This window comes from Perca fluviatilis, chromosome 13 (genome assembly GCF_010015445.1).
Source record: "Perca fluviatilis chromosome 13, GENO_Pfluv_1.0, whole genome shotgun sequence".
Lineage (NCBI taxonomy): Eukaryota > Metazoa > Chordata > Actinopteri > Perciformes > Percidae > Perca > Perca fluviatilis.
The window spans coordinates 30,634,260-30,649,463 of record NC_053124.1 but is presented as its reverse complement, the minus strand read 5'-3'; the positions used below and the strand labels follow the sequence as shown (position 1 = coordinate 30,649,463).

General features: G+C 39.5%; 2 protein-coding genes across 6 annotated transcripts in view; one reads left to right on the top strand and one right to left on the bottom strand.

Moving 5' to 3' along the window:
• LOC120571213 (protein MTSS 1-like) overlaps positions 1–7,456 on the top strand; it is a 97,718-nt gene extending 90,262 nt beyond the window's left edge. For all 5 annotated transcript variants that reach the window (XM_039820013.1, XM_039820010.1, XM_039820011.1 and 2 more), the window contains one exon: positions 972–7,456. In XM_039820013.1, the coding sequence (XP_039675947.1) occupies positions 972–1,627 (656 nt within the window). In that variant the 3' untranslated portion in view covers positions 1,628–7,456. The remainder of the gene's footprint in view (positions 1–971) is intronic.
• A 6,034-nt stretch (positions 7,457–13,490) lies between these two features.
• The window catches only part of tmem65 (transmembrane protein 65), a 44,501-nt gene continuing 42,787 nt past the window's right edge, over positions 13,491–15,204 (bottom strand). Inside the window, exon 7 of the mRNA XM_039820007.1 lies at positions 13,491–14,900. Within this exon, the coding sequence (XP_039675941.1) occupies positions 14,775–14,900 (126 nt within the window). The 3' untranslated portion in view covers positions 13,491–14,774. The remainder of the gene's footprint in view (positions 14,901–15,204) is intronic.

Sequence of the window (15,204 nt, the reverse complement as noted above, 5' to 3'; positions counted from 1 at the left end):
CAAAGGGCCGCAGTTCGGAGTCGAACCTGTGGCCGCTGAGTCAAGGAGTAAACCTCTATACATGGGCGCCCGCTCTACCAGGTGAGCTAACCAGGCGCCCAAAATAATATGTTTTATTGATTACAAATAGTCATTTTTCACCAAGCAATTAAGCAGAATGGTTACCAGGCAACACACAGACGCAGTTCAAAGCATCGTTTTCAACATATTGTACTATGACTTTTTTATGAATATTTTCAACATACTATACTATGACTTGTTTTGACATACTATACTATGACTTGTTTCGACATACTGTATTATGAATTTTATGAATTTACAGATGCTATTTCCTCCTCTGCATTTTATTAATTGCAGCACTAAACAAGGAAGTAGGCTACTCTCGTATCAATTCATGACCATTATATAATGACGGGAGAACATTTCTCTTTGTTTAATATCATTAAAAGTAAAGGGTTTTCTTCAAAACGGTTTTGCTGCCTGCTTTCCGACTCATTTTAAAAAGGAAAGAGAAAGGGCATGGTCTGCGCGAGACAGCGCCACAGTGAACTGCACGCTGTGGATGCTTGTGTGTCTCGGCCGAGAGAGAGAGAGAGAGAGAGAGAGAGAGAGAGAGAGAGAGAGAGAGAGAGAGAGAGAGAGAGAGAGAGAGAGAGAGACGGTGGTACTCTCTAATGTTCTAACAATGGGTTTTACAGACAGCTTTTTTTCTTCTTCCGCTATCGCTCTGCAAAAGTAAACTCAGAGTCAACTTTGGAGAACAGCCGGGGGATTTTCTCTGCTAATTTCAAGGCTGCTGCTCTGCACCTGTGTACTGATATCGCGAGACACTTTTTTTACCTCGACGAGAAATCTTGTCACGTTTAATATAATACTTATACAAGACACACCTCTAATTAGAAGCGTAAATATATGCTTTCGGTTGCGTTTACGACAGCTAGTGTGATAGGACTGTTCTCTGTTCCCTACAGTATCCGACTGTGACTACTACTCCATGGGAGTGGATCAGGAAGGCGAGCATCAGCAGTCTTCCGACTTTGATAAGTCCTCCACCATCCCCAGAAACAGCGACATCGGTCAGTCTTACCGCCGCATGTTCCAGTCCAAACGCCCGGCCTCCACTGCTGGGCTGCCCTCCAACCCCTCTGCCGTAATCACCCCGGGGGTCGCCACCATCCGACGGACGCCGTCCTCCAAACCGAACCTGCGACGGCCCTCCGGGGGCCTTAGTTTGGGCCCCATCCCCATCAAGCCCCCCATGATCCCAGTCAAGACTCCCACTGTGCCTGAGCATCCCGGTTTCCCCAGCAGGGCAGCATCGGAGGATGGCAACACACCGCGAACCCTGCTCAGCCCCGCAAACACCCCTTTGTCGCCAGGCAGCAGCGGGCCGCTGTCACCGAGGTCTGGCTCCTGGGAGACCCAGCACCAGAGCGAGGGCTCGGATCCTCCCACCCCACCACCGCAGCCCGGTGGTCGCGTGTCAGAGTGGGAGCGCCAGCCGCTCCCGGAGCTCCTGGAGGAGACCGAATACAGCGAGGTGGAGGATTTTCTGGTGGCTATCCGAAGAGGCGTCCGGCTCAAGAGAACGTCGACCAATGACCGATCGGCGCCGAGCATTCACTGAGACTAAAAGGGTTTGGTTTGACTCAAGCCATTTTGCGTCCCTGTCTGCATTTCACCTAATATGCTCTTGAGGGGACACAAAATGGTCATTCACAAGTCAACGCCGGTGACATCAAATGGATGCCGAGGATAGGAAGAAGTTGCCCGGAGACTGATACAGGATCAGTTTTAAAATTACCTAACACGACTTTGAAGGGATATTTGATCATGGTCATTACAGAAATGCTAAATTAAACCTTTTTGGCCAAAGAGAAATTGTTTAAATGAGGGATGACAATCCCTCCATTTGTGGTTTTGACAGTTTGTGAATGTTGGTAGAGTTTTGGGTATCACAGCCAAGTATGTACATAGTTTGAAAAGCTCTTTTCTGAACTGATACAAAGTAAAGCGAATCTATCAAACTTTTTGTCCAGATATAAAAGTCATCCAACAACAATGTATATCGTTCGTAAAGTGTCATGGACTTGTTCAGGCCAAGAATTTCTCACAGTGCCACATGTATCGCTTGGGAAACTGGCGAAAGAAACCTGCAGCCCCTTACAAGTTGAAAACTGTCAGTATTGCACTTGAACAAGGCCAGTTAAGTTCCCTTCGGAGGTTACTACTGGGAGCACTGGTGCTGATCCGAGATGAGTTCACCTGGGCAACTTCAGTATATAGAGAAGAGAAAAGGTGTGAAAGGACATCCTTGGTAAACACGTTGTACAAGGTCACTCTTGTAGCAGAAACAAGTCAAATGAAAGACGAATTCAATGTTAATGTGTGTAGTATTGGGAAGAAGTAACAATAGATGACATAGGGGGAAATTCTGGAAGGATTGATGGAGTATTTTCAAAAGATCAAATCATTATTTCTATGTACATATTTATATTTTGATGTGTTTGTACGTTTTGTTTGTCATACGGTCCTTTTACATCCCCGTAGTCTCCCATTTCCACTCAAAAGGTGCCAAAAGCCTGTGTGCTGAATTTAACTTAAATATTCTCTATTTAATTGAAATTATGCTGGATTTTAGTTTTTTTTTCTCTGTGAAAACATAGACGGGGTGTGTGATTAAGACTAACTGAAAGAAAAACTGAGCTTCTACGCAAACTGAAAGAGTATTTGTTTGGGCAGCGTATAGAAGGTCGGCATTTACGACTAAGTAGGTAAAGTTATTAATACCACATAAAAGTAGATTGACCTGCATGTTCTTAAAGTTTGCCCCAATATAAACAATCGTTTTGGCTGTTCCATGTATAACACAGTTAGGCCCATAATATCCCAGCAGTGGACATTAACAGTGTCAACAGTAGTGGACCAGGAACTGTGGATGCCTACAACGTGTTAAATGAAGTCTGCTGTTAGCTGTACCAAAAAACAATACCCTGTCGTCTATCCTCCAAACTGAAAATCAAAGATATTTTAGGGATCAATTGGATCAATATTTATTTATTTAATCATTTTGTAATTTGGTTTTTATTGTTACATTATTTTTCACAGCCTTTATTTTCTGTAAAGCACTTTAAATGTTTTGAAAAAAACATCTAAAATGGATGAATATTAAAACGAGACAAAGAAACAATCAATGACAGATATTACAACTAGAAGGGCACTCGTACAGTGCAGACCTCCGCCAAGGTATGCCCTATGTCGCAATGTTAACGAAAGTGAATAATGGTTTGTGTTTCTGCCCCATGATTCGGATCCACTCCGAAATGTAATGGGTTCTTTCCTTGCCCCATGCTACACCCTTCTACCAAGATTCAGGAAAATTGGGGCAGTAGTTTTTCTGTAATTCTGTTGACAGACAGACAAACTGAGCTGAAACTTAACCTGCTTCGCGGACTATTAACGTTTGTTAAGTACTCCTGCAGACAGACATTATTTTGACTTTGTTGGCCTCCAGGTTCACTTAACCCTCTGTCCCGGTTCATTGTTCAACTTCTAACATGTTGCTAATCTACCAACTATGTAGCAACTGCGTGTTAGCATACACTTCCAAATCCATGGTAGTAATAGAGGTTGTTATTACAGGTTCCGTGTTACTACTTAGCTATAGTAATTGGAGTAACGTGGATTAGTGCATTGGTCTGTTGTAGTGAAGCCAGTGTGCTGATGGTGAGTTGTATTTAGTTAGCACAGATGTAAACGGTTGTGGACGAGTCACAGCTTCAGTGTTGGGACTGTGTGCTGCAGTTAATCTGATTACTTTAATGAATTAAACGGACTAAAACAAGCGGTATGAATGTTCTAAAAATAATGATTAAGAAAAGAAACGTCATATTAATTGATAATGAAAATCATTTTTAGCATACTAAAATGAAAAGCCAGAGACTGTTAGTTCACTTTCCCAATACAGGCACAACTAAAAAGTGTAATTTTTTTGGAAAGGGAACAGTATGTAAACTGGTCCAAAATCGAGCTTGATTTAGTCCTAACCTGTCTGTGCTCACGAGCCGTCAAACACCAACTGTTCAGTATTTAGAGTTTTTCAGGTGGTTTAACACTCTGGCAGCCATGTTGGAGGTCTTCAGCTCTCTAGCATGACTACATTTGGTTGTCTCACAACAATTCAAAGGACGTTTCATAAGTTTAAAAAGTTTAGCTTAACATCAATTTAGCTTAAATTTATCATTTGGACACTAGCTAATGTACAGCCCTTAGTACATTTACTCAAGTATCTATATTTAAAGAGATATTTTGCTGATTTAAATTCAGCTCTGTGTCATGGCAGTGTGTGCAGATGAACTGTGTTAAACACACTGCTCACACAAACATGACACAGAGCTGGAAAATTGTTAAAGTATATGTTTACGTAAAGTACAAGTACAGGAAAAATTGTACTTGTATTTCCATTTTATCCAACTTTTTACTTCTACTGCACTAGAATTTGGAAGCCTATATATTGTACTTTGTTACTTCATTACATTTATCTGACAACATTAGGTACTTTGCTGATTCAGATCAATAATACAAAAATAGTATCATATCATCAGTATATAAATATTTCTGCCCGGCGGCGACAATCGATCTAAATTTGTCAGACTGACAACGTTTCTGAACATTTCTACAGCTGTTTAACAACCAGGTTTTTCAGCTAGCGGAGAGCCAAATCTCAACTATATGGACCTCTATTATGGCGCCAGATTTGTGACCCAACTGAAAATCCTCTATTAGCTGCATTCCCTGCTGTGCACTGATATTCATGTACAACTGCGACAAATATATAACACTGTAATGGCTTGTAATTACTAAATGTCGAATAGCCCGATGAGTTAAAAATCAAACTTGTGTCTGCGGGTAATTAGCGTAACAAGCTGAAATAGACAAACTTCCCTGTTGCTACTAAATAATAACTGTTAATAGGGTGTCATCACAAGTTAAATTATTTCTGTATTTACTCAATTAACCCATTTAATTTGTGGCTTTACGCATTTCTAAACTCCCAACTGTCCTGTTGAGCGCTAAAAACATATTAACAAATATATTTATTATGCATGTTGGCTTTTCTTAGTTGAACAACACATTTAATAGTCTTTTTTTTCTACTGGAACTAAAAACATTTCCTCAGTTGGTCTGCCTCTAGTGGACCAGAATGCATTTTAGATGCCGTCCACGATCTAATGTGTTTCCCCACAGGGGTCATTAATGTTTCTGAATTTGTGTGACAGCAGTTTGACACCCTGTATGATGACTAAAGCCTGTCTGTTTTATATCTGTTCATTCATTTTCCAATGCAGGTTAACAAATACCATCGTGTAGCTGATGCGATAACAAGCGTATGAAGCTGAATGTTCGAGCCTGTGAGGACTCGGTGCGTGTCATGCGAACACACACACACTTAGGATTAGGAAAGTGATTATTAGGAGTCACATCTTTTAGTAACAGAAAATCATTTGCTCAATTATGTCGAACATTTTAAAGAACATCTGGTCAGAAAACTCAAGTCATTCTACACACAAGAATCACTAGTCCAGTCCTCAGTGTGTGTGAAAGCCATTTCTGTCTCTGAGCTGTAGGTAAAGCAGCTGTCAGTGTGTCCCTGCCCTTTAACATTTAGGCTTTACTTTGAGACAAGTTGCCAAATGTCCTACAGTACTACTAAATTATGCCGTGTTTTTTTCTTTCTTTCTTTTATTGTATTTTATTCTCATTAAGGTGTTTTTTCCAATCTGGTTGAAGTTGTCACCTGATGCAGCTACTTTATCTCCATGTAAATCTTTAAAATAAAAAGAACTAAAATGACACTTGCAACTTATTCTATACCTTTTTAAAGTGGGGAATATCTAAACTTGGAATTAAGGTAGCCTTGACCCGGGACTGATATTACACACTGAAACGTGATCCTGGATGGCCTTTTTATGGAAATTGGATATTTTGGTTACTCAGCAGCTCAGGAAATCTGTTACAGGAGGAATGTTGGAAAAAATATATATGATGCCAGTCAGTTTCATAGTTTAAAAAAAAGCATGTTTTGATATGACCAAGAAAGGTCTCATTTCAGTTTTAAATGGGGAGATCTTTCGTGGTTGCAGGTGTTGTCAGTTTACACCCTCCTGACGTTATTCTTTTTCAAAAGTCACTACAAAGATTGCCTAATATCTGGTCAGATTGTATTTTCAACTTCCTTTCTGTAATGCATTTTAAAAGCCTATGAATAAGTGTCCAGGTTCCAATAGATGGCCATCCAGGACCATCATACTGTGTGGGATGGTATTATGGTTCTGGATCAGAGCTAGAATTAGAGGCTTTTACTCCTTAGATTTCATTAACTCCTTTTCCCACAGCTGAGCCAAGACAAATATTATTAAAACCTGAGAGCCACAGAGAGTTTGGAGGATGGAAGCAAAACTCAATAACCAGCCTAGACTTGCCCTAGTTTGCAGAAGGGATTAAGGGAAAACTTTTGAGAATAAGAGTAAGTACAGTATTAAGGCCCCAGAGAACCAAAAATGTTCTCAATTAAATATATGCACATGATGCTCCTTTTAGTTTATTGACCTTCTGAAAAAGTATTGTAATGTTTTTCTTCATTTGATCCTCTAAAGTGCGTGGCCATAAGGTTGAAAAATTAAAATCAAGGAAACTTGGATTAACAGTTTGCTTTGAGCAGGACCTGCCCTGATCATGATTTTGATAGTTGAATGCATCATTATTTATTAATGGAGACATACAATCTAGCTGCTGAGAATATCAAAAATATTATCAAATATTCCTCAAAATTAGTAAAGCCTTTTTATCCGATTCCTGGTTCTTGGGTAATAATTTGGACGATGAAAGCATTTTTAAATTTGGTTATAATCACCGCTCAACTACATTAATGACTGAATGAATAAGTGACTTTTTTTGTAATTTTTAGCCAATATACAAATAAAGTACCCTTTGTTTTTCTTGATTTTATCAAAATGGCACACGAATGTAATTTTTTTTTAACGCCAACTCAGACAATAACATTTCCATAAAAAGTTTAAGCTAAGAAAACAGAAATGTTTCCACATTTAATTTCAGTCATTTTTGCCCAGAAACTTTTCCTGAAAAACATCACCAGATATGATGTTCATCACTTCCCCTATCCATTAATAACAGAGTTTATTAAATTTTTAAACAGAGGATATTTTAGGACTCGTTACCCGGAAGGTATCCAACATATTTATTTCTGTGGTACTAGAAGTTACGGCAAAATGTTTTTTTTATGTTATTACTGGGCCGACCTGTTTCTTTACCTCAGGCTCTGAGAATCTTGTACCTTATGTTTAATGTTCAGTTTCAGAATATACCAACTGTCTCCTATTTTCTGTGTATACCAGCCGTTTAGGCTAAATAATAAAATCATAGCATAAGATGTGCATAAGATGACTAAGGACATTTTTTTCTTACTCTACGATACCATATCATTTGTGTTTTATGTGAAAGTTTAAGAATTGGTAAAAGAAATTAGTTTAACTTTGGAAAAAATACATTTTGACTGTCCCCTAATAAACTTATTGAATAGTTAAAATTACCGAAAACACAACTATGTTCTGCGTTATTATATTCTAAACTAAAACCTGTTGCATCAGGTAATATAAAATGATATTTAGGGTTTAAAATAGTGCCATGGTTAGTTACATATGCTCGATATGTATTTACTTAACTTTAAAGTTCCCTTCTACTCAAAACTGTGTTTAGCTTATCGTTACTTCAGTTGGATGTTTTCACTGAGCAGAATGATGTGAGGCTCGGAAAGTATCTCTTTGTAAACGGTACCAAAATATCAGCACTACTATCATAAAAACATCTTAAGATTGGTCTAAAGCTTCTGAAAACGTGGTTTCAAATATGTCTCCATAACACTATATGTACTTATGATTAAATAAGCAACAATACATATTTAAAGGGATGGTTTGGATGTTTTAAAGTGTGGTTGTATGAGCTTCTTCTCCACAGTCAGTGTGTTAGCTATAGTAGATGGGGGTCGGCATGCCCCCAGTTTGGAGAAGTGGGTAGGAGTACCGAGTCAGTAATATCAATAAGTGTACGCTATATTTAATTGGTTATTAGCGGTAGTTGCCAAAGGAGTCTGGTGGCTTTGAAGAGAGTAAATACGCATATAAACAGCTTTAGTTCCCTATTAAAAAGTGCTGTCTGGGCAAGATAAGGTTGAGGTTGTTGAAAGAAATTGTATTTGCAATGAAAATTTATAAAAATATTGTAAAAAAAAAAACAAAAAAAGGTCTGCCTGACAGCAAGGTAAGGTAAAGCGGGGGAAAATATAACCAAAACCGTTCTGACTTCTGCTGAAGGTAGAGCTTTCATTTAGGATCCCATCATTCAAAAGTACAAAACAGCTTGAGAAACCATGTTTTCAGAGCCTTTAAGATGCATTTTGTACCGAATGTGTCTTCAGTTGAGTGGTGATTGATGTTTGTGAGATACACAATCTGACCTGAGAGCTGCTCAGACCAACCTCAGCCTTCCTCAGCCAGGAGTGACTGAAGTTTTCCGCTGCCTTGCTCGAGGGCACTTCAGCCGCATCCGCGATGGACGAGAAGACAAAAAAAAAAAGAGCTTCGGCACCACCTGCAGAGCCAGAGGTAAACACTCCCAAATTTATTATGTTAGTGTAAATTGCACATTTTTGGTAAAACGCATACGCTATTTAATCAATCCTTCCACATCACTGGTTTTATACTACATACATGTATCAGTGCACAACAGCTGCTGCTGCTGTTTCAGACAGTCCACAAGATGGCAGCACAACACAGCATTCCTTTAACTGACAGACTGAAATAGATTATACTTTTGTTCATATTCTTCAAAAATCTCTTTTTTCCTTCAGAAAAGGAAATGATGCAAAATATCATGAAGAAAATTAAAACATACAAAAATCAGCTGGACACACCTTGGAAAACCTTCATCCTCTAAAAGAAACAAAATACACACAAACGTGATATAAACATGAGATGATACAAAAACATACAAGTTCAGTTTGTCCGCGGTAACAAACGGCATTGGGAAAACAACATATCATTTATGTTATGCATTTACGTAATGAGTTACTCCTTATCGAACACATGATTCAAACAGATGGCATATTGCTTTTGTGTCATCATTCTCCCCCACAATGAATCTCTCTTCCAATGAGACAAAATTCCCTCGAGGCTTTTACCGTTAAATCCAACGACAAACTTAAATTTCTTCTGCAGCAGAAATCCAAACACTCATTAAAATATTGTTCAAACATTTCTGTCACCAGTGAGTCTGAACTCAAGAGGTTTGACTGTTTACTTTCTCTTTTTTTTCTCTCCATCCAGTCCATAATTCCTTTTGATATGAGGATTTGTGTCCCCATCCCTCTACGGATGAACATTTCTCCTCCCTGGAGCAACTGTCACAATCTGTTAAATAACCGCAGGCAGTGGTGTAGTCTACGTGACACGCAGGTGTACCCGCTAAGAAAGCTCCAGGATTTCCATATACCCACTTAAAAATACCCAATGACACGCAACAACATACTTTCCATTATATTTTTGATATATTTTGAATTGTCATCTGTGTTTTTCGTCTTCGCATAGGCTAAATAAAGGTATTTCCACTGTAAATTGGTGCATAAAAGTGTTTCCGAATGCAGGAAATGAAGTCTTTGATGCTCAAAATTTCCCTTGGGGAGGGCACCCAGACCCAGACCCCCCCCCCCCACACACACACACACACACACACACTATGATATGCCCCCACTCCCCTCTCCCCCAAAGGCAGATTCTGGCCCATATATATAGGCCAATATATTTATATACAGTACAGTATGTCCACTAAAATACATTAGACTACACCACTGACCGCAGGGTTTAAAACCAGCTAAATCACAATCATTGTTGCAATATTTTACTAAAGTTTTGGCAATTTTCAAACTTTTCAAGGCATGGAAATGCCCCAGTTCTCCTTCCACACATTGTATGACCTGTAGTAGTAAATAAACATGGACATGCTCTTGTGAAAACCATTTGAGGGTTAATGGAAAACAGAATGATGTGTGATCCATCGGCCGTGTCTGAAATCACTCCCTCAGACACTCTGTCGCTCAATACAAACAGACACTCTTCCTGTCACACGCAGAGAGAACAAGAGGTTCACTTTTTATGATTATTTTCATAGTCCATTATTTTCTCGCTTTATCGATTAGTTGTTTGGTCTATAACATTCCAAAGAGCGGTGAAACCTGTAGATCAGTGGTCAACAACGCAAAGATATTTAGTTTACTGTCACAGAGGAGTGAAGAAACTAGAAAATATTAACATTTAAGAAGATATAATTATAGAATTTTTACTTTTTCATAAAAACAAATGACTGAAACCGATTAATCGATTGTTTGTTTTTTTGGCGATTAAAACAACTAAGCGATTAATCAATTCATTACAGTTTCATTTCCAACTTTCACTGTCCGTAGACGAGTGTGTAACAATATAACCGCAGTTTGTTTAAATATGGAGGCTAATTAACTGCAGCCTTGGTCTCCCTATTGATAAACTTATGTATTATGCAAATCCAATCACACCTAACCCTATTACAAAAAGGCTTCGCATGAAATCCCATTATCAGAACATAACAATATGCTAATGTTCTCGTTTACCGGCCAATAGGATATTCCTCGTCTATGGAGATAGTAGTGTGCTACGGCTGTAATTTCTGCATCTATCAATGGGTTTGTTAGCAGCGAGAAGTGCCATGGACACGACTTTGTTTGTTGCATTGTGGGAGCACATATAAATGTTACGTGGAGAATTCAGACTATTGCTGAGACGTTAAATCAACAAACAGGAAAATAATTGTGTAATTTTGAACTTAAAAAAGCAATCATTCTCCAGTTCCAACTTCTAAAATGGGAGGATTTACCATTTAAAATTCATTGTTAAGTTGAACATTTCTCAACTTTGGTCAGAAAAAAACAAGTCCTTTTTAAGAATTCACCTAGGCTTACTCACAACTTTCGGTTACACTTTACTTGAAGGTATCTACATAAGTGTGACATGACACAGTCATGAACGTGTGAACATTATAAACAAGTCATAAACGTTTATGACATAATGCGTCTTTTATTAAGTGTCATTCGGTTTTGTCATGACAAGTTATGGTTAGGGTTAGGGTTAGAGTTAGGGGACAGTGTCATGTCACTCTTATGTAGATACCTTCAAGTAAAGTGTTACCCAACTTTCTTTTGTTTTCTGACATTTTATAGACTAAACAATTGATCAATTAAAAAAAGTCTGTAATAAAAAAAAAAATTATATATATATATATATATATATAGTTTGTTGCAGCTTGAAAATGTGGACACTCAAATAAGTAGTGAATAGAGAGTGATATCAGATGGGGCCAGTAGCGGTGAACAGGAGAAAAATGGATCACCTTGATTTATCGTAATTACAAAAAGCACCTTTGTTATTACGTGTGCTGAGAGATGGAGTGTGTGAGAGAGAGGCACAAAAGAGAGGGAGAGAAAGAATTAATGAAGGAAAAAAAACAAAAAAAGACGAATGTGGAGTCACAGAAATCACTGAAAACTACTGTAATGACTTGTGATGGCAGCAACATGTTTAGGACTGCACGGCCTTTTTTTTGGAAACTCCCAACCATCTGGAGCTTCAAGTCTGATGAAGCAAAACCTAAAAAAAAACTAAATACACGGACGGCCGGATCCAAGTCAAGTGTCAGTGAGAAAGAGAGAGGAGAAAAGATGGAGCGGACAGAAGCCTGCAGAAAAAAGACCTTTGAAAGCAAACATCGGCGTACAGTAAAGGCCCTTCGGTTTCCAAGTAGTGTGCATCACCACCGAGCGCCTCTTTCAACCCGCGCAAAACATGTGAAGACTTTCCAGCATATTAAAAACCATCTGACGAGGAAAGAAAAAGTCTGACTATAGAGCTATAGTTCTTCATGCAAAACATCTAAAAATATTCCCATCGAGGTAGCAGCAGACACTGTTACTCTTCTTTTAAATATTAGTTTGGTTTTTTTGGTAAAAGTTTAAAAGATGCACGAGAACCAAACTGCCGATACTCAAGTGCAGGGACTGTAATTTGTCACTGAAAAGTCTGCTCAGTTTCAGCTCAAGTAATGAGTCCCGTTTGCTTTCTGACCCTAAATGGAGATGAAGCCTTCAGATGTATAAAGTGTCTGGTGAAGAAAAATAACCAAATATAAATCAGATCTTAGTAAAAAAAAAAAAAAATAATAATAATAAAAAGGACAGTTTAAAATGTGAAATAGTGTTCCAGTATATACTTTTGAGTTTCTACCGTCAGGATGGGAAACGACCACCGGTCACACCTGGACCTTTTCTGTTCTGCCCTCAGGTGGCACCTGTTATTTTTTTTGGGGGGGGGGGATTCACACCTTCTCTGTGGGAAAGCAGAGGGTCGTCTAATACCCTGTAGGAATCAGCACCTGCAGCTGGTACTTGAATCCAAATTTGACAGCAGTTGGTCTGAAGGTGTTGACACAGGTGAGCACTTCGCATCCTGGGAGCTACTCAGGCAGCGTTCACAGCAGCCATTCGCTCTGTGTCAAAAACAGAGATGGAAATTCAAGATTGGTTTCCACCGACATAATAATAATAATAATAATAATAATAATAATAATATAGCTTCAACACCATTGATTCCTCTCATCAACGCCCAGGACCCAGCAGAAAGGAAAAGACGTTTAAACACGTGTTCACATTTTTGACATCTGACTTTAGGCAAGAGCGGTAAAAGCACCAGTGATGTTCCGCTAATTGGTTAGGGTTGTAATAATCCAACTTTTTCCCCCCTGGATAGCGATCCAGATGCCTACCCTCAGGCAATCAGCCAATACTGAGCACTAATAAAATAACTTCACCTCGCTTGTCCCCCCATTACATTTCATAGTGACAAAGAAACTGTAATTAATGTGGATTAGCCACGCCTGGCCCGTATTGGAGAGCAGTACGACCATCCAGCATATCGGATTTGTTTGCGGTAATTAAAGGACGTGCTGACATTCTGGGAAAAATCTTTTTGCTTGTCAAACACGTAGATCCAGAAATGATACTGATATTAGTCTAACGGTAGGGTTCCACACAACGAAATACCTCGCGAATTTCGGCCAACGAAAGTTTGCCTCGGGGGCGTGGTTGCGAAAACAATACGCAAGTCCGCAACATTTTTTTAAATGTCCCGGGCTGTCAGAAGACAGGGCGGTAAAAATGCACAGCAGCAAACCATCGGTAAAATGCATTGACATATAAAAAAGGTAAAATGTTAGCTCATAAATGCTCTGGTAACTTGGCTATATAGCCTAGCTGCCTTGCTATGCTTACAATGAAATGCAATGTCCGAACATGCAAGCAGTTGACCTGTCGGCTAGCTGAATCATTTTGAGTGTTTAAACGATCATGTACAGTGATCTATCTAGTGGTGTATGTGCCCTAACTAATTTTGTGTGTCATATAAAACACAATTTGTGTTGATAGAAGTACCAATGTTCGTGTAGAAACATTTTAATCACATCAAAATATTCATGATACGGCGCTGATAACCTCCACCATCTTTGTCAGACTTTTTTTGTAACTCCCGCCTCCAAACACAAACACACGGACCTGATTGGTTCTCGAGTGGTCCTCATTTGAATAAAGTTAAACTTTCGTCAACTTTATTTCGCTCCCCTCGGCAATTCGCTCTCATCTCGCTCAATCAGGGCGAATTTCGTCTCTATTCAACCTCAATGAGAGCAAAGCGAAATTTCGCTGTGTGGAAACCTACCGTAAGGGTAGGGATACGCTCGGTTGTGGCAGCCTGTTCTCACGAGCTATTTGTTCAAGAAGCTACGCAAAGTTAAGCTCTGTAATTCGTAAGCATTCCATTCCATGAGTAAAATCTAACAACTTAAAGTGCTCCTATTATGCTCATTTTCAGATTCATAATTGTATTTAGAAGTTATATCAGAATAGGTTTACATGGTTTAATTTTCAAAAAACACCATATTTTTTGTTGTACTGCACAATGCTGCAGCTCCTCTTTTCACCCTGTGTGTTGAGCTCTCTGTTTTAGCTACAGACAGGGGCGTGACGTTGATCAAATATGGAGAGAACAGTCTCTCCTGGAAGACATTCTTAGTGTTGCCCTCAGTTTGTTCCCATTAATGTGACAGAAATAGTTGCGTGAGAAATGAAAAAGCAGAGACTCTTTTCTCACTTCCACGCAGCGGACCAACAGCAGCGCGAAATGGGCGTGAATGTCGGACCGTCGGTTTTTGGAAAATTACAGGAATGGCCGGACTGGGTCGGTCGGACAGACTCCAAAAAGAACGGGATTGATAAGAGGAATCAGAACTGATAAGATCCCTCCAGCAGCCATCCCTCGTGACAAACTGAAACGAGTGAATCCCCATAAACTTGACATACTGAATGAACAGATGGCATGTCTTGATGGAGCAGACCGTGTGGAATTACCGCAGCTTGGTGCGTCGGAGGAAGCCACAGAGAGCTGAAGCTGTGATGGAGCTAAATACGGTCAGCTGACACAAACCGCTTTAGAGGGTTCGGAGACCGAAGAAGTGTGAACGCCGCCTGAACAGAGAAACATCCGACTGTAAAATACTTCAAAAGTTGACATCAGCAGTATCCAGTCAGTAGGTGTGACGGTGTTGTGTGTGACTGTAGTGGCTTGTTAGGAAGACGAGGTGTCACCGCAGGGCTGTGCTTCTTTCTCTTTGTCCTTCTCCTTCTCGTCATCCAGGAAAAACAGCGGGAACATCCCCAAAATGCAGCCAATGGTCACTCCGATGGCTTTGCCCTGCAGGAGGAGAAGAAATGATATAGTGTTAAAATTAGAAATCCTTCACGTGTCCTCCTTCTCATGAACTCTAGAATAAAACCCATTAATTATATTCTTTGGACTTAAAAATATTAAAATAAGGTCGCTCTCACACCTGAGCTGTTTGGTCTGTTTTAACAGACCCTTGGAGTGCTTCGTTGGGTAGTTGCGGTTCGTTTGGGGTAATGTGAAAGCTTATTCGAACTCTGGTGCGGACCAGACACGCATCGCATCGGTGTATCTGATAGAGGCGAGCCAGAGGCGAGCTAAAATGTTGCAAGAC